This window comes from Melitaea cinxia, chromosome 10 (assembly GCF_905220565.1).
Source record: "Melitaea cinxia chromosome 10, ilMelCinx1.1, whole genome shotgun sequence".
Taxonomy (NCBI): domain Eukaryota; kingdom Metazoa; phylum Arthropoda; class Insecta; order Lepidoptera; family Nymphalidae; genus Melitaea; species Melitaea cinxia.
The window spans coordinates 6,528,530-6,551,345 of record NC_059403.1 but is presented as its reverse complement, the minus strand read 5'-3'; the positions used below and the strand labels follow the sequence as shown (position 1 = coordinate 6,551,345).

At 32.0% G+C, this 22,816-nt stretch overlaps 1 protein-coding gene across 1 annotated transcript; it reads left to right on the top strand.

The window, feature by feature from the left end:
- Positions 1-2,420: 2,420 nt before the first annotated feature.
- On the top strand, positions 2,421-21,648 carry LOC123657212 (cytochrome P450 9e2-like). Its single transcript, XM_045592790.1, has 10 exons — positions 2,421-2,648; positions 4,890-5,053; positions 6,094-6,210; positions 6,543-6,748; positions 7,922-8,057; positions 12,813-12,887; positions 13,089-13,307; positions 13,715-13,809; positions 14,198-14,366; positions 21,242-21,648. Exons 1-10 carry the CDS (start codon positions 2,440-2,442, stop codon positions 21,406-21,408), a joined length of 1,557 nt encoding a protein of 518 aa, XP_045448746.1. The 5' UTR covers positions 2,421-2,439; the 3' UTR covers positions 21,409-21,648.
- Positions 21,649-22,816: the final 1,168 nt, after the last annotated feature.

The window sequence follows — 22,816 nt, the reverse complement described above, 5'->3', positions numbered from 1 at the left end:
ACCTGTTGCGCTGGCGGTTGCGGGTTCGTCCCCGCACGTGACAAACATTTGTATTGGCCATACAGGTGTTTGCCGTGGTCTGGGTGTTTGTGCAGTCCTTGTGGGTCTCCCCACCGTGCCTCGGAGAGCACGTTAAGCCGTCGGCCCCGGTTGTTATCATGTACACCTGATAGCGATCGTTACTCGCTTAGTAGGGAATATATCCGCCAACCCGCATTGTAGCAGCGTGGTGGATTAAGCTCTGATCCTTCTCCTACATGAGGAAAGAGGCCTATGCCCAGTAGTGGGATATTACAGACTGAAGCGTTGTAATTGTGTATTTTGTATCAATTTTTATTTATCGTTATTTTTTATTTTTATTTTGCGTTAATAAATTATTAATAATTGTGTTTGCAGGAAAAAAGAAAAAAAAAATCGACTTCAATTACATCGACAGGTAATACAATGTAGGTACACGGAAAAATAGTCGAGAAATACGCATTATCAAAGATTACTCCAAAAGTTGTAATAATATCTCGATGAAATATGACCACATGATAAATATCGGCTTTCGATTAAGTTAAAAATCATCAAATTCAGTACACCCAGTAGTATGTTAAGTATTATGTAGTTAATGTAAAGTTATGTGGATTTTCGCGAGTTTCCCTCGATTTCTCTAGGATCCCATCATCAGATCCTGGTTTCATTATCATGCCACCACACCAGGGATATCTTCTTTCCACCAAAAAAAGAATTATCAAAATCTTTTCATAAACGACGAAGTTATCCCCGAACATACATTAATATATATACTAGCGACCCACTCCGGCTTCTCACGGGTATAAAATATAATTATAGCCTATGTCATTCACTGAAAAAAATGATTAAAATCGATCCAGTAGTTTTGATTTATTCATTACTGCCCGTGGCCCGCACGCGTTAACTTTAGAGTAAAAGCCGGCAGGAACTGCCGCAAACGCTACGTACCGCAATTTTTAAATCTATAATATCTTCAAAAATATTTATTTAAATCATATACTGTAAGGGCCATATAGATCTATATTAAATCAACAATGTATTTAAAGTATTTAATTAGATAAGGATTAATGCTGTATTGATTAAAATCGCTTTGAAAATTAGCCATTATTTGTCGTAAAAAGTAAATGACAAAGAAATGTTATTGTGGGATATTCATAAGAGATAGACATATATACCATAGCGGAGTTTTCTGTAGAACTTTTCAATGTGTATAATACTTAGTACATTATTTTGATAAATCTCGTAGGGTTCAGGCTGCGTTTGCAATGTAAGCGGAAAAATTGTAATTATTTACGACATCACAATAGAAACCTCAAAAATAACAGTATATCTCCACTATTTAATGGATGTTATTATACTCATAGATATAAACCTTCCTCTTCAATCACTCTATCTATTAGAAAAAATCGTATCAAAATCCGTTGCGAAGTTTTAATGATTTAAGCATACATAGGGACATAGGGACAGAGAAAGCGACTTTGTTTTATACTATGTAGTGATATATAAATCGCAACTTCGGTGCAACAAAGTCACAACAGCTCATTTCTTAATTTTACAGGAGAGGACTTTTAATTATTTTCTTTCGCTTTTACTTCCTCATTTCTGGATTATTATTTATGGTAGGTTTGAAATCTTTATAAAATTAATAGTTTACTTTCTTTGCTATAGTTTAAAAATCTTATATTAAATTATCAAAAAGTCCTAATAAAAGACATAACAAAAAAAGTGTCCTGAATTGCGACTTTGTTGCACCGAAGGTGCGATATATATATATTGAGTTTCCTTCATCCGAATTGAGTAACCTCCTCCTTTTTTTGAAGTCGGTTAAAAAAGACTTCACCCAAACCGGCAGCGAATCATTTTAACTCTCTCTTCTACTACTAATCCTTCACGATTTACTAAAAATACCGAGCGGAGCTCGGTCACCCAGGTACTATAATTAATATTATATTATACGGATGTGTAATCTGTATAAAGGTGTGTATTTTATAGCCTATTGATACATAATTGTAAAAATATAGAGGCTTAAGAGTAAATGCTTCCCGTACTTTTCATTTTTTTAGAGTAAAGCACAGCCTTTTTGGAAGACGTACAATAACTTTAATTTTTTAGTTTGGCTCATACTAGCACGGATTTTAATGAAAATCAAAGTATACTCAATTTTTCTATTGGTATAACATCTATTCGAGTCAAGGTCACATCGATAGAGTCGTAGAGGCCCGTTGTTGTACGGAGAACAACTGTTTGAACATGTAATACGTTTTACATAGTTCTGGATTTTATTATATTATTTATAATAGCTACTTTCGACTACGTGGCATAATAAATGTATTCGCTCCACGCTCATAACTCACACACAATTTATTTTTATACATAGAGTATGATATTCTACCGTTAGTCCGATCGCGGCATTCAAACAAAATGATCGTTGAAGTCTTGATATTGCTATTAACATTTCTTTTGGTATATTTATTTAGTTTACATAGACGCATCCAGCAATATTTCGACGAGCAAGGCGTCAAATATTTGCCTGGAATACCGATATTTGGTAACGCCTTCAAGAGTATCTTCCTGCTTGATCACTTTGTGCGTGACATCGACGTTGTGTACAAAGCTTTTCCAAACGACAGGTAAGTGTTATTTTCTACGTTATTAACTTTCTAGGTCTCAGATGTGATTTAACTTGAATTTGTAATTAGAAACTCGCCAGGATAAGTTAACGCGTTGTGATTTGGATTAATAATAAAAGTTGGAATCCATCAACCAAGATTCAACTGTGTGGTAGAGTTGAAAGTTAACTTATTGTTGTTTATAATTTTTCTACACATATTTTTTGTTGTTGTATGTATTTTATATGTAAATAAAATAATATATCAGTGTTTATTCTTTCTGTGTTACTTACTTATGTATTAAATATACATATTTACATTATAGTATCTTAAAGTTGTTTCTTTCCCAGTTATTGTGCTACATTATCACATTAAATTGTGTCAATCACGCCAATACAACGTGTTGTTTCGAGTACAACGTTGACAGGTCCCCCCAACATTGAGTATCCTTTCATCCGTCGTTTGGACTAGATTAGGTACCATCATGTATCTAAAAATTAAAAAATAATGGTTATTTATTCAATTAATAAAAAACACAAATGATACTAAAGTAATGAAGACGAGAAGTGAGATTGTACAAGCTAATTGCATGCTTGTTTATGTAGGAAGATCAATTTTATTCGAGTTTTCTCAAGCCTAATAGATAAAAATGTGCACATTAATACGATATTGTTAATAACATGTAAATATTTTTCAATGTGACTTTAAGATACGACGATGTAGATATACCGTCAAGTACGAGTATATATTCCAATAATATCCGCTTCTGTCATTAAAGAAAAAAAAAAACAAACATATTAAGATAATCTCCTACTAAGTGCAAATGGCACTACGACAACAGGTTGTAGGTGCTGTTTAAAATTACCTAAAAAACAATTTAGAAGTTTGTCTCTAAATTATGTATTATAAAAAAAGTTTATAATTAATAATAATTTACACAATAACAACTATTATTACAGACCGTGATTTTGTAGATTTGAATAATATTGCGGATTACTTTCTAGCTTTTTTATTTAACGTGTTCATATGGTAAGAATAATTCACTAAATACGTACAATATTACACTAAAAAACCTTATTTTATTTATGATCTTTACTGTAAGGCTATAAATACAAGAAGAAGGTGAGGCTATAACATTGATACTTCAATGTATAAGTAGTTAGGTTGAATCCGTTTTTATGGGTAAGTTGGACACTCTCTGGATGTTATGTTACCTAAACCGTAAAATCACTTAATTGTCTAGACTTGTTAATGTAGTAAGCCCTTAGACTTAAAATTGTCAATAACAATGATTGTTACATGATTACAAGGCGAAGTAGATTGTTCATAATAACGGAATGAAATTGAAACGGGAACGGAAAACGAGGAAAATTATTTTACAGTGACAAAATCGTTTTTTTTTTTTTTTGTAAGTATCATATTATAATAGTCGCACATCGTGTTTAAGGGAACCGATAAATAAATCGTCAAATTGAACGTGACTTATAATAGCTATCGAAGTAAATTAACACTTAAATCAAAGGTGTATCGAGCTGACAGTGATTGTGGCAATATCGCTAAGTAAGCAAAACAGACGTAGTTGCAGATTGCAACAAAAGAATTTATTCCGAAAAATTCGAAAAATCGACACAACCGTCAACATCATTTGCCCTCGCGTATCTACCTTACATATTAGTATATATGTAGGCAGCTAGTCTGCCCGGTTGGATCGCCGCAATTGGTGACGATGACTTGACCCCCACGCCGCGTACCGCACACCGAGCTCGCCGCGCGCGGCATTACGTAGAGCATAGACTATGCATGAAACTCAAGATCGCTCGTATGTGCCTAAATGTGATTCGTAATAATTAATTAGCCGTTGTTGGAAAAATAAACTTTAGCGGTACCCGACGCGACGACGCTTGGAAAATAAAAATATTTTAACTTATATTATAATATATATGACGATAATAATTATAACAAGCTTAAAATATTATTTGTTCGTTTTTAGAGTTTATTTTTTGTGTCGGGGATTTTTAAAATTATTAATTACGTTTTTAAAATTTATAAAAAATACAATAATCAGCAACTAAAGCTGTCAACTAATTTGATGAAGATAAAAACTCAACAAAATTGCAATGTTCATAACGAAAAGAGAATAAAACCAATTGCAACCAGTGATAACAAAAAATAATTAAGAAAAAAGTCAAAACAAATATAAAAAAATGTGATAAAAGCGATTAACATGAATCGATCAATTAATAAATCCTTGTATATTTATAGATATGTAGGCTATATTGAAGGTATAACACCAATAATCCTAGTGAGAGACCCAGAGCTGATCAAGACAATAACGGTAAAGGATTTCGAACACTTCGTTGACCGCAAACCGCTCTTGGATGAAGAAACAGAACCACTTGTAGGAAGCAACTTGTTTTTAATGAAAGGTAAGAGAAACTATATAACCTACAGTACTAAAAATCAGAAAGTGATTATCGAGTTAAATTACGCGGTGGCGTAATCCTCGAACACGATAAATATTTGTAAGGTTTTTAAATATGTTTGTGATGATCTGGACGTTTTTTGAAACGAAGTTCCGTACGGTAGGCTTGACATTTGGCTGGGCGAGCGAACTGAAAAAAAATGTGATACTAAAACCGTAAGAAAAATATATAACGGAAGGGACGTAATATCAGTCACACGACTGTATAATATGACGTTTGTAAAACTAAAATATTACTAGTAAACGTTTTTTCAAATTATTTAGGTAATTTTATACTGTCGACAAAAATAAATAAAGACATAATTATGTTTTTTTATTTCACTTAATAGTTTGAATTATATATGTTTATTGAATATTATTTTGTTTGATTTATTTTATTTTATGGTATTTGTTATTTTCTAAAATACTAAATTTCTTAAATACTTTTATGTACTTAATTAAAAACCAATCAACAAAATTTAAAAAAAAATCAAGAACTAGAAAATATGTATAAAATTCAACATTTTTTTTTTCAAATTGTGTTGCTTCTATACTTTCCGAAGAAACTTCGTTCCTACCTGTTTATTTGTGACATGCGAGTCCAGGGCACCAAATTTTCATTTCCAGTAAAATAAATAATTTACCATACGCCTCCGAAACGGCTGGACCGATTTTTATAAAATTCCGTGTGCATATCGGGTAGGTCCGAGAATTGACCAACATATCTTTTTCATACCCCTAAGTTATGGGGGAGGGGGGGGGTTAAAGGGTTTAATCACATATATGGCAAAACAACGTTTGCAGGGTCGGCCAGTTTTGTATAAAACACGTGTTACTATGGCCATTTTTAACGTATTTGGGGGTGAAAATCTCGCTTTCTTTTTCATCTATTTTAGCTCGATTTTACTTAATTTTTTCTTCTGATTTAGTTCATTTTACTCAGGTGGTTCAATATTAAAAAAAAAAATGATAACCTATTATTAAGTTATCTATTATTGTTTATAGGTGAGAAATGGCATGATATGCGAACAACGCTAAGTCCGGCGTTCACCAGCTCCAAGATAAAAAAGATGATGCCCTTTATGACTAAAATCAGCGCTAACATCATTGAATACTTACGAGGTATTATATAGACAAAAAGTAGCAACTATTGTAATCTAAATACAATTATTATATTAGTTAAAAGGAATATTTGTAATGTATTTCTAGTATTAAAATTCATCATAATATTACAAAAATATTAACGAAGTTACTAAAACAAAAGATAGTTATAAAAGTTTTCAATGAGAAGCTGACACCACATCACCATTTCTGTAACACAATATCACCAAATTATTAATTAATCTGTACTTAATAAATCAAATTGACTAGAAATAAACAAACTTGAATCAATATTTATTACTTTGTTTACCACATCTATATAAAATATTTCACAAATAATTAAAATGTCACAGATCATACAAACGAGGAGATCGATGTGGAAGATGTGATGCGTCGATACACAAACGATGTGATAGCAGCATCTGCTTTCGGTCTTGAAGTGAACTCGCTGAAGGATAAAAATAACGAATTCTATAGAACTGGACAAAAAATGCTAGCGCTCAATTCCTTCCAAAGATTCAAATTTGTTGTGTCTACTATGTTCCCTAATGTTTGTAAGGTAAATTATCGTAGTTGACTCTTATCTATTTTCTATTAATAACATATTATAGAAGATTTTTTCAAACTTACCAATTAGACATACCATAAATACCGTTTTATTAACTATTAATAACTATTAGTTACATCAATACAAAAGTTTTGTAAATCTCTCAAGTATTGGTCACTTTCCTAAAGTCAATATCTTGCTTATGAAACTAAATATTTTTAAAACTGTATTAACATCAAGTGTTAACTGTTACAAGTATAAAAATATTACGATAAAAATTTGAACAATATATTTATACTTGGGTGGAAAAAAAGTGCGTGCGTACAACGTACACATGTCAGAAGTGAAACTTCTTTGGCAAACTAATTTTTAAGTCTCGTTTATATTTACACAAATCTAAAGCTTTAGGATTCCGTCGTTGTAATGTAATACTGTCGATATTAATGTGACAACGTTTGTAGTTTCTATAGTACACGCTAGGTGGCTCTGTTGTTCGACAAAAAGTTGCACATCTTCGTGACGCTGATATTATTATTATTGCGTTTCATCCCTAAAAATTTTATCCCCATGCAACGAAATTTCACTTTAAAAACATTTTTTGGAATCTCGTACTAAAATATGTAGGTAAACAATGTTTTAAGAGTCCCCTCTAAACGGCAGGTCAAAATAAAAAACTTTAAGGGTCACTCTAGGTTTTTAAAAAATTCTGCGATCGTCAAAAATGTTTAGAACAATTTTATTCCACTAGATTATGTTAAACAGTAAGTAAAACAAGTCTAAAAATTTCAATTCTAATAACTATATATTTAAAAATAATTACAGTCTATAAGATAAGGCACAGCAGGAATTATCTTGCTCAAAATTTGGAGCAGCTGAACTGGGAAAGTACAGGTACTTTCCTCAAACTTACAGAAGACAGCTAAATGTAACTGCTCTGAAGTAATATTGTGTTCCTGTGCTAAATAAGGTAGACAGAACTCCTGAAGGACCATCCCGCCTGTTCAGCGTGGTGACTATAGGAAACACACATGAGTTCACGCCATTTTTGGCGCGAACTTGTGGAGGCCTATGTCCAGCAGTTGATTGCGATATGCTGGAGTGATGATGATGATTTGCGATTTACTGAAAATAACGTTCGTAAATTGGTTAATTTATTTTTTTAATAATTTTATCATTTTCTTAAAGAAATTAGGCGTCCGTATATTTCCCGAGGAGAAAACGCGGTTCTTTAAAAACCTGGTGACCAGCACAATGGATTATAGAGAAAAGAATAAAGTAGAGAAACCGGACATGATTCAACTTTTAATGGAAGCTTATAAAGGTAAGCATTACGACTGATACTCTGACGCATTAATAAAGAAACCATTATATAATTAGATATGATTATTTTAGTATTAAGCTAGACAATACCTGCAAGATTCTTTTTGCAAAAGATACTCAACGAGAAATATAACAAATAAAAATTCAATAATTTGTTATAAGTTAAGCTCTTAATGCTTTCAAGGCTACATTGCTTATTACAGAATAGAATATCGTCATCATAACATTTATTAAAATTTAAATAGAAAAATGTTTTGTTTTTGGTTAAATAAGATAGAATAGTAGTTATATTTTTGTGTATTCGGAATAATCTCATGCTAATAAATCTTCAATGCTAAAATAATTTATCTATGTTTACTTTTATTATATTAATACGTGAAACAAAAATTTGTACCCCTTACACTTATAGTTTATATAGAGAAGGAGTGCAGAATGCTAATATTTTTTTTTTATATTATGAATAAAAATATATTAATTCAATAAAAAAAAAATGTTACACACACTACCACGCCTTTGACACAACACGCATATTATACACTTTTGTTGATTGTCAAAGTCTGTAGTCTAATTGAAAAATTTAAAAAAAGGTTCTCTATTTTCATTATTTTGTTTTTTTTTTAATTATGTTCGAATTTCGACCCCTGGGCGACCACTAGTAATTATTTAATTATTTGTTTCTGTTTATTAAGCTTCGTAACGATTATAATTTTACTTAGGGGAAAACCGGGATAGATGCCTCACTTTTTGAAATAGCCACCTAATTTCAAAAATATGATTTTTATACGAATAATTTTATTAATGTAGCTAGCTCAATCCTTTATGTTAAATTATTACTATTTTTTTTAACCTACCCAATGCAGATTAAGCAGAAATTAGCTTTTCGTGAACCCCTTTTTTTGAGGATAGATGCCTACCTATATGGATAGTTGCTCCACCATGAAAATAGTGAGTAGGATAGATGCCCTTTAAACCATGTAAACGAAAAATCCAAACCAAATGTTAGGTAGTTCTACTCCTAAAACACCGATTGTCTCCAAGAAACATGGGCCATAGTAATGAAAAACATTTTGTGTTTTTTATATATTTTAATTGTTATGATTAGAATATAATTTTTATATTACACAGATTACTATACCTAATTAAATTTTTAAAGCTTTTGTTTAACTAAAATATAAATTCTTAAGTTTCAGCATGATATATATATATATATATATATATATATATATATATATATATATATATATATATATATATATATATAAATTTTACAAGCATTTATTCAAGAAAAGTATAAATTCTTAATTATTGGTCTAAAATATTCATATCAAGTGTCAACATGCCCATTGCACAATCATACTTTCTTATCGAAAGCTGACTGTAGGTTTTCTATGGTCCAAGAATATACTCGAGCTCGCATTCCTTTCTTTCTTTTATATTTTCGTGGCATAGTTCTGCTAGAATCAGTAAAACATCCAAACATAAATATACCTAAATACATAAAAAATATAACACACAAAAAAAATAAACATATAAACTTACTCTGTATATGGTGAATGAAGGGATAGATACCCCTAAGTGCACCTATACCTCAAAAAATCAGGGCAACTATCCCTTGTGATTTGGATAGATGCCCACGTATTTTTTAAATAAATTATAAATAAAATAGCATCTATTTACAACTATATGCAGACTCAATGACCCAATGTGTAGACGTGATAAAAAATATAACGGAATTTATCACTATTTATAAAATTATACAACCTTAAATACTAACCTTTAAAACTTTGACGTGTTTGTAAATTTCGCCACGGAGGCAATTACACACACGAGCCAAACGCGTCCTTGCCACACGAATATCTGTGGATATCTGAGGTACGCGGTGACTTCGACTCCTACTTATACGATTAATTTTTATTTCTGAGTTCGGGATGTTAGGTTTTTAGAACATGAGGCATCTATCCCACTGCGGCATCTCTCCCGGTTTTACCATACATATTATTGGCATGTTATGTACTGAAAGAATAAAGGTAATAATAATTGTGTTTGCTTGCAAACGAAAAAAACCGACTTCAATTACATCAACAAGTAATACAGCATAAGCAGCTGAAAAAAAAGTCAAGTAAATACTAAAAATCGGTTATTCTAGTGAAAACTTATGCGGTATAATACAACGTAGGTCGACGAAAAAATAGTCAAGTAAATACGCATTATCAGATATCGCTCAAAAATAATTGTTTTATCTCAAAAAACAAAAATCATTGCAATCGGTCCACCCCGCCAAAAGTTCTGAGGTAACATACATTTAAAAAAAATACAATCGAATTGAGAACCTTCTCTTTTTTGAAAGTTGGTTAAAATTACGATATACATACGTATCGAATAGAAGCGAAACTTCATCTATTTTGTTACGTTTAATAAAAATACTGAATTTATCTATTTTTAACAGACTTCCAATTATTTTTTTACTGTACCACGTAAAATTGAATCGGCACATTTTATAAATTGAATCACGTTGACTCTGGTTCACTCCTGAGCACAGATCTCCTGACAAAATGACAACCAGAGCGAGAGCAATGAATGGTACACTTTTGTAATAGGTTACTAATGAGAGAGCACGATATAACTGTATTGATTTAAGTGCTAAGTGTTGGAAGTTGAAAGAGTTGAACATTATTTGGATCCGGTCCTTTTTAGGTGCTTACCCTTATTATTGGACAATATGAATATTAGCTATGTTTGAACTTGATAAATATTTTAAGCGTTGTTTTCTTAAATATAAAATATTTATAATGAAAAAACTTTTTCGGATTTTATCGCGGTTTATTAAGTTATTTAAATGCCCGATGCATTGGATACGAATTTTATAGCAACCGTGGTCACGGGAGGTCCTCCCGCGCGTAAACCTTAGAAAACAATATAATATGTTTATGTTAATTTATGGTATGATTAATTGAAATAAACGAGTTAACAAGTTTATTATGCAAAAATATATATCGACGATGGAAAGGCATAATGTATTATCCGCCATTTAGTAAAATGACCAGGAGAGACGATTAAAGTTTTAAAAACTTTATAACTTTTAAAGTATTGAAGATATCTCTATGAAATTTTGTGAAATAGTAATAAAATTTATTACAAATGTATACATTTAATAAAAAAATAACGTATGTCTAATATTTGTATTATTTTATGGAGTTAATACAAAATACCATAAAATCACAGATAGGTAAAATTAGTCTATATCCAAATATTACACCCAAAAAATGTCAAGCAAAGTGTTTTATATCCAGAATATAATTTAATATTTTCAAGTAAATTGTTTTATATCCAAATAAATGTGATATTGCTATCGCGTAAAATGACTTAAAAACAAATCCAATCATGACCAGAGAGAGGTAAACACTTTTATGTAATCTTTTCATATCTATGCGAACCTGGTAGAACAGTTGTACAGACATCAGTGTATTCGAACAAAGAGGGCCAAGTAGCTTAACCATACACTTAACTAATATTTAAGCCACAAACTAAACTTTAAAACAAAACAAAAAAAAAATGAAAAATAAATGTTTAACTGAAATTATATTTATCATAAAGTTACAATTAAAAAACTGAATTAAACTTTCATACTGACGTTTACAAACATAGTAAATAACATATAATTATATTATTAAACTTAAATTAATACTTAATAAAAAAAAAATAAGCTACAATATGTTCTTTGGACAGTTTTAATTTGTACTTAACGATTTTCAGTATTTTTAAAAGATTTACAAAAAATAACTCAAAACCTTAACACCTAACTATTAAAAAACTTTTCAGTCCACCATAACGAGTGGTTTAATGAAACTTCTTAGGTAATACTCAGTTATCATCTATCTCAACATTAGAAATGTCTTCAAAATCTGAGTCTGGTCGAACATCTGCCTTATTGGTGGAGGTACGAAGATTCAAATACTCACTATGATATCTTTGAGGAATGACAAATGACCAGTTTAAATGCAGATTTTATTTGTAAAAAAAAAAACAAGTAAATTTTGTTTTATTGTATTAAAATAGATTCTAGAAAGAACAGAAAAACGACTCAACGCATAATGTTACCTTATTTTGGATAGGTAAAATATATTATTTTGGAAACAATGGCATTTTAGAGTAGAGTAAAATGTATTAACTTACAATGACTAACATTTAAAATCGGAGTAAAATGTTTTAATTCTACTGATCAAGAAAAGTCAAGTTGGGTATAATGTATCAATTACAAAAATGATAATATTATAATTTGGTAAATTGTTTTAACATTTAAATTTGGTTAATGTCAAGCAAGGCAAAGTAGCATAAGATAAAAATTTTAGTTATGAGGTGTTTTAATGACAAAATCCACTATTTACTATAGAGTTAAAACACAAGAAAATATGAAAAACTTCAAAATCACTGGTGTATTAACGACCATAAAAGTCGTCAGATCGAGCTGAAACCAGGACCATTCGAAAGAGTTCATTCTCCCGATTCCAACGGTATATATAACTTGATATCGCCAAAAATGGCGGTTAATACAATATGCCTTTCCACCATCGATATATTACTCACTATATATGTGCAAGTTTGTTTATTTCAATGTAACGTAAAATAACGATGGTCTTAGAAGTAATCTTAAATTTGAATAGTTGTCATAAACTTTTATAATCTTTAAAATAGTTGAAATTTTTCAGTAAATGCAAAAATATCTTGTAATAGTCTGAAAATACTTTTTTTTTATCAGGTACATTAAAAGATGAAGAAGATGAAATTTCTTCACAGGCGGTTGGAGGTTTCAAACCGAAATCCAAGCAAAGACGTAAGTTTTCTTTTATATAATTATATGTAAAATAAACATATCAAAACTTTATACATAAATATAGTAACCAAATAAAATACCTTGAGAAGATTAATTATAAAATAATTAACAAGATTAATATTACTATTTTGAATAAAATTTGTTAGCAAATTTTTAATCATTCTAATTTTATATATTTCTTATTTTTAACCTTTATTTCAGAATGGACTAAAGACGAATTAGCTGGTCAAGTATTTGTTTTCTTTTTGGCTGGTTTTGACGCTTCAGCTACATTGCTGGCATTTTGTGTCCATGAGCTAGCTCTTAATCCGGACGTTCAAGAGAAATTGTACCAGGAGATCAAAGAGTTCAAAGAGGAAAACGGAGTTTTAACGTATGAAAATATGAGCAAGCTTAAGTACCTTGAATGTGTTTTAAGCGGTAGTTACCATTTTCTTGTTAATAAACTTCTACTATATTTTAAGTAGTGCGTCTATATTTCATGCATAGGTAAATTGAAGTAAAGTACTTATAGAAGAAACTTTCTTGCTCAAAATCTGGAATAGCCCAACTGGGGAAGTCCCTAAACTAAACAAAAAATCATAGCCAGTTAATACTGCTCCCTAGTAGTATTGAGTTCTTGTAGTGAGTAAAATAACAACAGCTTCTGGAGTTGCGCTATATCGACAGTGGAGTTAGTGCTTTACTAGAAATTCACCATGTGTTGTAGACGCCCGTATTACGTTAATCGCTTATAGTCAGGCTGTCCGGCACTAGGCTATAGAGACGACCAATTATTTATATATAATCTTTGAACACATAACAAAATAAATTATAATATATTTTAGAGACCTCAAGAAAATGGACACCCATCAATCTCGATCGAGTGTGCACTAAATACTATAAACTACCACCTCCAAGAGAAGGTGCAAAGCCTGTAAAGGTAAGCATTTTTTTTTCGTTTGTTTTGAGGTTTTCGATGTTATCTGTTTCTCAAAAATATGGTTCAAAATATTCTAATGAAAACGTAAAAAAAAAACTTATAATATTATGTCTGACCATCAATATTCTCGAATCAAAGCTGTCTTATCTCAGAAGCCTAACATTTTATAATTGGATTAATGAAAATCAGATTACCATTTAAAAATATAAATATAAATTTAAATTAACAATATATTCTAAACAGATATACTCTAATTTGTAGTTTTTACAAAATATTTTTTTATTTGCTAGAATTTAATGCTAAAGACATCATAATTCATGCTAAAATACAAAATAAATGTTTAATTGATACCTCAGATCGAAACACAAATGTATACAATACTTTGCAGGTTAGACCAGGAGATGTTATATATAACGTCGTGAATTCAATTCAAATGGATCCCGCTCATCACCCGCATCCGGAAAAATTTGACCCAAGCAGATTCTCAGACGAGAACAAACATAAAATCAAACCATTCACGTTCATGCCTTTTGGAAAGGGACCCAGGATTTGTATCGGTAAGGCATAGTTTAAAAACGATCCCTCCTTTCGTTTTTTTTTTACTCATATGAAAACTATTAGGTATAGGTATATAGATATAGGCCAACTATTCATAAGTCTATCAAAGTAATAATGCTATAAACAAATTGTTGGTTTAATGAAAATTCATTTTCGACAGACTCCATAACTCGATACTTTTTTTAACTTTAAAACGCATGACTAACATTTTAGATTGATAAAGTATTATCAATCATCGTTGTCATCATTATTATTAAAAAACAAGCTGACCCGGCAAACGTTGTTTTGTCAATAAACTATCTACTATAAGTGTGCGGGGATTTACTTATAATCGAAAGCGTTGTAGACATTGAAAGTATGCTTTATTTAGTGCACAGAACAATTTAAATAATACGTATAACAGTCACTCCTACGATCAACCAAAAAAAAAAAAATGGTCGAAAACAATATAGTGAATAAGACAGGAGACCGGCTTCATTCTTATCCCTACTCCGTGATGTTTGCTGGATGAGAGGTGACAACGGTAGACATCTAGCGGGGATAACTGATCGATTGATAGTTATCGACTGGCGAGGGCAGGAGATGAAATTGAATTGAGAAATAAAAATCATAATAAAAGGAAATTATTAAAAATAATAAAAAATTAAAATTGCGATGGAAAAATAGAGGTTGATCGTAGAAAGGTGGAAAATTAAGAGTAATATATATATTTTTTTTATTCTAAGTCATGTCAATATAAAAATTAAAATCTTGTCAAAAAAATTAAAGTTTAAAATTAACAAATAAAATATAGGGGTTTATCACAGAAGATTGAAAATTTAGGGTTGTATGTATTTTTTAATGTTGTATTTTTTTAATATATTACTAGATCGCGTACGGCTCACCTGATGGTTAGCGATTACCGTAGCTTATAGACTTCTGCAACACCAGAAGCATCGCAAGCGCGTTGCCGACCCAATCCCCAATCCCCCCAGGAGCTCTGGTCACCTTACTCACCAACAGGAACACAATACTGCTTGAAAACAGTATTATTTAGCTGTGATCTTCTGTAAGGTCGAGGTACTACCCCAGTCGGGCTGCTCCAGATTTTGAGCAGGAAATTCCTGCTGTGCCCTACCTCAGTTAAATCATAAAAAAATAAAAAATAAAAAATAAATAATTTATCTAAAAATTAAAAAATAAAATTTAGGAGTAGACTACCCTTGACATTCAGGGGGTGAAAAATAGATGTTGACCGATTCTCAGACCTACCCAATATGCACACAAAATTTCATGAGAATCGGTCAAGCCGTTTCGGAGGAGAGTTTCACTACAAACACCGCGACACGAGAATTTTATATATTAGATTAAGAGCTAACTATTTTTTTTTGTTTGTAATAATTTAGATGTTTTAAAATTTAATGAACGGTGCTTAATATAATGAAAAATAGAGTGAAAATATTTATTTTAGATGTTAATGACATTTTGCTCTTTGAAGGCATTTTAAAACAACAAATGCATTATTTTGATAGTCAGTCATTTTTTCTCCATTCTACGTGACATTGGCGAAATCACCTGTGCTTATTTGGCACTATTGAAAGCCATTTTAACCTGAAGAAGAAGAGAAGATTTTGAGAGTAATGGATAACGCTTTAGATTGTAGTATATATAGTAACCAAAATAAAGTAATGTACCTACCAATAAAAAAAGACCTGTAAACCAGAAAAAAAATAATTGATCGATTATCAACTATTGTATATTATTTCATAATATCAAGGCGTTTCAAACTTGACAGTACATTAAATATTACAAAAAAAAAAGGAAAAAGTATAAGTCACAGTAACTTGTAATTTTATTTCACATACTATGCAGGCTAGATATAAAAGACAGGCATTCAATTAATACAGACCTGTATTATATACACATATGTATATCAAATCAAATTAATAGCAATCATCAATCAGTCAAACAGTAGATGTCATTTAATTTAACTTATAAACTTGTCTGTTTCATTATTTATTTATTTATTTATTTATTTATTTGGTACACCAACGATTGTTACAATGTTACTTACATCTACAGTATAATATTTAATTTATTTGTGCTAATTGCACAACCAGTTACAGGTATACTCCACATGCTTTTTATATTATGTATACAAAAGAAAATTTCTTAGAAACTAAATTATGTGCTAAACACCAAGACTAATAATCAAAAAAAAAATAATAATAATAATAATTACAATAACCACTAAATCAGCCCATTAGCAATTTCTTTTTTAAATCCAGTTAGAGACATGCAGTGTACGTCAATCGATCCCCCACACCTATTATAGAGCATACAAATTCGTGAGATTGGCGAGTTTGCACCCAAAACTGTTCTACGAAGTGGACGAAAGAGTGGCTCAACCGGCTTGCGAGGCATCCGAAGAGGAATTCTAAACATAAATTTTTCCAAAAGAGCTGGGCAACTTAGATAATTTCTCATAATTTTATAGAAAAAACAGAGATCAAGTAAGTCACGTCGGCTGTTTAAACTTTGCATTTTCAATGACTCTAAAATATCATTATACGAGAGTGACTTCTTGTCTCTGTAATGATTGTGAACTAAATGCCGAACCAGCCGCTTTTGAATACGTTCTATACGTAATATGTGACAAGCATAATGTGGACGCCATACCACACTACCATATTCAAGAATTGATCTCACAATACTATTATAGAGAGCTATTTTGGTTGATGAGCGCTTAAATGCCCTGACGTTTCTGATAACAAAACCTAATAGCTTGGAAGCTCTTCCAACCATGCCTTCAATATGCGGAACAAAAGTCATTTTGCCATCCAAAAATACTCCCAAATCTTTTACTACGTCAACTTCTTCTAGACTCACACCGTTAATAAAGTAGACCGATGAGATGGGAAACAATTTTCTCGTGAATTTTATATGATTGCATTTCTTGATATTGAGCTCCATACCATTTCTTCCGCACCAGCGCACAAGAGCATTGAGGTCACTTTGTAGAAGGGAGACATCTTCTTCTGTGTCAATAACCTTCCATAACTTAAGGTCATCAGCATATAAGGAAGGGACAGAATGCTTTATGAAGTGGGGAAGGTCATTCACAAAGATGTTAAAAAGAATTGGACCGAGATGAGATCCCTGTGGCACTCCAGAGTTTATGTCACGTGGTGTAGAGGTAAAGCCATTGACCACTACATAAAAAATACGCCCAGAAAGGTATGATTCTAGCCAAGACAAGACAGAGCCAACGACACCGTACGCCGACAACTTTTTTAACATAAGTTGGTGTGGAACTCTATCAAAGGCCTTGCTGAAGTCAGTGTACAGAGCATCGACTTGTTTATTGCTATCCATGTGTTTTGTAATTTCTTCCACGTACAAGACCAGGTTTGTGTTAACCGATCTTCCTTTGACAAAACCATGCTGGTTTTCATTTAAATATTTACTAAAATAGCTCTGAAGTACAGGACAGACCAAAGACTCAAAAACTTTTCCTAGGGTGCACAAGATGGAGATGGGCCTGTAGTTACTGAAAAGTTCAGCATCTCCAGATTTAAATATAGGGACGACCTGCGCTACTTTCCAGATAGAAGGAAATATTCCTGATGTAAGGGAGCAATTAAAGATAACAAAAAGGGGTTCAACTAAATTTGAAGCGCAACGAGAGATGAATAATGGTGGGATTCGATCATGTCCAGCACCTTTAGATACATTAAGAGTGACCAATTTTCTATAGATCTGCCTGCGAGATATACTTAGTGTCGATAAGCAATCACTAGAGAAGGCTAATGTCCCTGTCCAGCACTCATCAGCATCTTCATTATCAAAATTATTAAGAGGAGGACAGGAGCAAGAAGCAACCGAGGAGAAGCTGGTCGCGAAGGCATTACAAATGTCACTACCAGAATGCACTCGACGATCACCATCAATCATGACAGCAGGGATAGCTCCAGTACCACCACGCTTAGCTTTGACGTAGGACCAAAATAATTTTGGATTCTTTGAAATTCCATCCTCTATGTTCTGCAAATACGACTTATAGTTGGCTGAAGCCAGTTTATGGCAACGTTGAGTTAACAATTTAAAAGATATTAAATCAAGAGGATTTTTATATTTTTTATATCTTTGCCTGATCTTATTTTTCTCCCTAAGACGGTTAATTAGATCTTTACTGAACCACTGCGGATACTTATTCGTCTTAGGTTTGCTTGATGGGACGAAGTCATGTACTGCCTTGTTTATAACTTCTAAGAATTTCACAAGCAACCCATTAACATCCTTACACCCATCAAACAAAGATTCCCAGTCAACTTCAGCCAAAAAACTGTTGATTAAGTCATAATTAGCCTTATAAAAGTTAGGTCTGCTGGTATCGTTGTACTGTAATTTGGGACAGTCAATTGACGAGAGATCTACAATAAGAGGAGGGTGTAGTGGATCGATAGGACACAACACGTCAATAGCCTCACGCACGTTACAAGATAACATTCTTGTTAAAACCAAATCAAGAGTTCTACCCATATAATTGGTGATGTTATTACATTGTTTCAAGCCGTTTAAGTTAACAAAATCTACAAAACATTGAAAAAGCGGTGATAAATGGTACGACAAATTGCCCACAGAAGCCCAATTTAAAGTTGACAAGTTAAAATCCCCAAAAATACATATTTGCGAGTTATAAAAGTCAGAAATTCGGTTGAAATTGTCCACAAAGCATTTTACTATCGATAAGGTTGCCGGTGGTGGAAGATACGCCGCACACAGTGCCAAAGGAGCAGAACCATTGACTAGTAACCATAAATCCTCACAATCACTTTCCCATTCATGTAACCTTCTAGAACCGATACGATTATTTACAGCGATCAATACTCCTCCCCCCTCCCTGCTACTACTAAAGCCAGCTGTTTCCCGATCTCTTCTGTAAACGACGTATCCCCCACCAAACAGCTCACAATTCAATATGCTACTATTAAGCCAAGTTTCCGTTAATACAATAATATCATAGTTGGACAAAAGTAATCTTTGTATGAACATATTAGTTTTAGTACGTAAGCCTCGAACATTTTGGTAATATACAGATAAACAGTTGAATTTTAAAATTACATAGCCAGATTCATGCAAAATAACAACAATGGCATCGTTAACTATTTAAGGTTATTCAATGAGTCTAAATCGCGTACAAGTATATAATCGGAGCCATCCGTCTTTCTCATAAAAATACGACCATTTCTGACCCATACGTGTTTGTAGCCCTTCTCTTTGGCAGTCGACCTGGCGGCAGCGTGTAGCGTCTTATTCATGGGGGACAGATGGTCAACGATGTATATCGCAGTTTTTTCGCCATTGAAGCCAAGGTGTGAGCTGTTGAGCTTTTCTTCTTTTGACTTTCCTCGGTTGAAGTTCATCGACGCAGATAGAAACTCATCGCGAATTTTCCTGCTAGCGAACTGAACTACAACCGATTTCGGTCTCGAACTATTGGGTTTTGTTTTAGCGATACGACTACAATGTGCTATTTGTTCCTGCGAGACAGCACTCCCGACCACTGCACCCAGTTGAGTCACAATATGGACTAAATTTTCTGATTTTCGTTCGGGCACACATTGTATTTCAACGTTGGCAGATCGCGTTTTGTTCGAGGGTATTAATACGCGCATTAAGATCCCTAACGTTCGACTGCAACACACTATTTTCTTTTTGTAGTTCGACCATGACCTTCTTGGTTTCTTCATGTTCCTTAAGCAGTGATTCAAACTTAGAGTTCATGAAGTCCATAGAGTTTCTCATATCCGACATCTCTTCCTTCACTGACTTAAGTTCGGCGCCAATAGATGTAGACAGTGAATCGATTTTAGAAGATATTTTTAGTGTGTACTCTTGAAACATGTTTCGGAAATCACTGGCTGATAGTGTTGTTGATGGGGGTGATTGCAGCGCCTGCCTCTTAGAAGCACGTACTGTGACATTAGAATTAAAGCGCACTGGGGTGTTATCATTGTTGTTGCTTTTTGGCCGCTGAGTAATGCACAATGGGCACTCCCAATCAGGCGAATCTCTCAAGTTTACATCGGTAGACAAGCAATCCAAATGATAAGATTTCGTGCATACCACACAATCAAGATGGTCACTCGAATCGTTATTATCCTCACAGCATCCCCAAATATGCTTAGTGATAGGCATTGTCGATTATTGATGTAAATTGTGTGCTGAGGATCAAAATGGAGTAAAACAATGTATTGCGAAAATCATATACATTCACGGTGACAACAAAAAAGCAATAAAAGCTATCACGCGTAATTGCTAAATTTATTTTGCAGGCGCTTTGTCACTATATGAATATCACGCAGTCGAGGGTATTTGTAAAAAAAAAATGTTTGCGGCCAATACAGTCCTATTAATCAGAATATAATTGATTGTACAGAATTATTTACTGATCAACTCACCGCTCTTGGTGTATACAGTGACTGTGACTATGATTGTTTATCGTTCTTTTAGGAAATAACACGGTGAGAAGTTTATTCCGACGTTTTAAGTATCACACTCAATGTGTTTGAATTCACCGTTTATGTACACGGATAACACTCTCACTTGGAGATCTGTCTTTATTATGGCACTTTATAAACTTTTTTAAGCGATTCTCAAAGAAATTTTAATTTTAATCACATTAAATATACAGAGGTAATTTAGCACGACTTTGACAGTTGACAGAAAGAAAATTATATATACACATACATACATACATATTGTCATATAATACATATTGTCATAGTACATGCTTGTATCATACAATATTTACTTTTTTTTTTGTTTACATATTATCATACAGGCAAAAGTAAATGAAATTTGAATTCATGAAATATTTACTTTGTTTCAGGAGCCAGATTCGCCTTGTTAGAAGTAAAAACTCTTTTATACAACTTTGTACTAAACTTTAAAATAAATAAGTGCGAAAAAACCGTTGATCCGATTAAGCTTGTACCTCATGAATTTAATATTTGTATCAAAGGTGGTTCTTGGGTTAAATTAGAACGTCGAACATAGACTATCAATTATCGTACAAAAAGTAAATAATTATATTTAAAATATTGTTCCTAATTTAACGATCTACAGAGACTAATTTTTATTTACATTTTATAATAATTATGGGAATAAAAAAAAATATGAAATGCTTTCTAGCATATAATTATTATTTTTAAAAATGCTAATATGCAATAAGTTTATAATAATTCTCTCGTTTTAAGTCGATGTATAAACTGTTATATTAAAATGTATTTTAAATAAGCACTCTTTTATTCTATCCCTTACTTTGTTACATAGTAATTTTAAAGTTATTTAGATGAGCATAGGACTCTTTCTCAATGTAGAAGAAAGCTCGGACTTTAATTCACTACGGTTTAGCGAATATATTCCCTATTGTAAGCAGCAATCGCTACCGTGTATCTTTGACAACAACCCGGGCCACGGTGACACAAAGACTACTAGATACTCAAGCTGAAAAAATATTTATATACATAAAAATTAATATCCAAACCTAGGAGGCAATAAAACTCTTAATCGCCGATGTTTAGACAGCTTCACCCACCACTACAATAGCGGTTGCCAAATCAATTATGTTTCAAAACTTAAAAGGTAAGTGTCTGGTACGACTCTAATAAGTTATTCTTTAGTTTTACAAAAACACAAATAGGTTGATATTTAACACATTTAGCTCAAAGAAAAAGTTAATCAGTAAAACTAAGTATTATACCTACACTGATTCAAAAATATGTTTCAAATACGAATACACGATATGTTATGTACAAATGAATGTTATGGTAAAGTATATTATTATACCTTACCATAACATATTATATGGTACAAATACAAAAAAAAAAATGAGATACACATAAAAGTTTTGTAAATAATTAGATGTGAGGTAAGATATGAGGCGATCTGGCCCAGTGGATACAAATTGTTGATCCTTGCAGAAATGTTAATGATCAAACTGTTATTTTATTTATTTATTTATTTTCAGTGGAAACAAACAGTGTATAATAATTTTTACAAATTAGCACATATTTGAAAAATCATCACCAGAACAGTTTCCAACGACTAATAACACATAACACGTACGTGGCGTAGATGCGCCTCAAAACCAAGCAAACTTACATGAGTCAATGAGATTAAAGAGAGTATAAAACTATCCAATTTACATATTACATCAAAAATACCATAAATAAAACAATTGTATCGATCAATAAGAATGTCAACTATATTTAACTGCTGTTAAAGAAATTATTTTACTACCCGTAGTGAAGGAAAATTTGACAGATATAATCAAGAAAAACATCAGTACGACTATTAGAATTAGGCTTTAGTCCACCTATAACAGGAGAAAAGGCTTTCGCCCAACAAAGAACTATTTGAAAGCTTAGATAATTATTGTACATACAGTGCTATATGAATATAA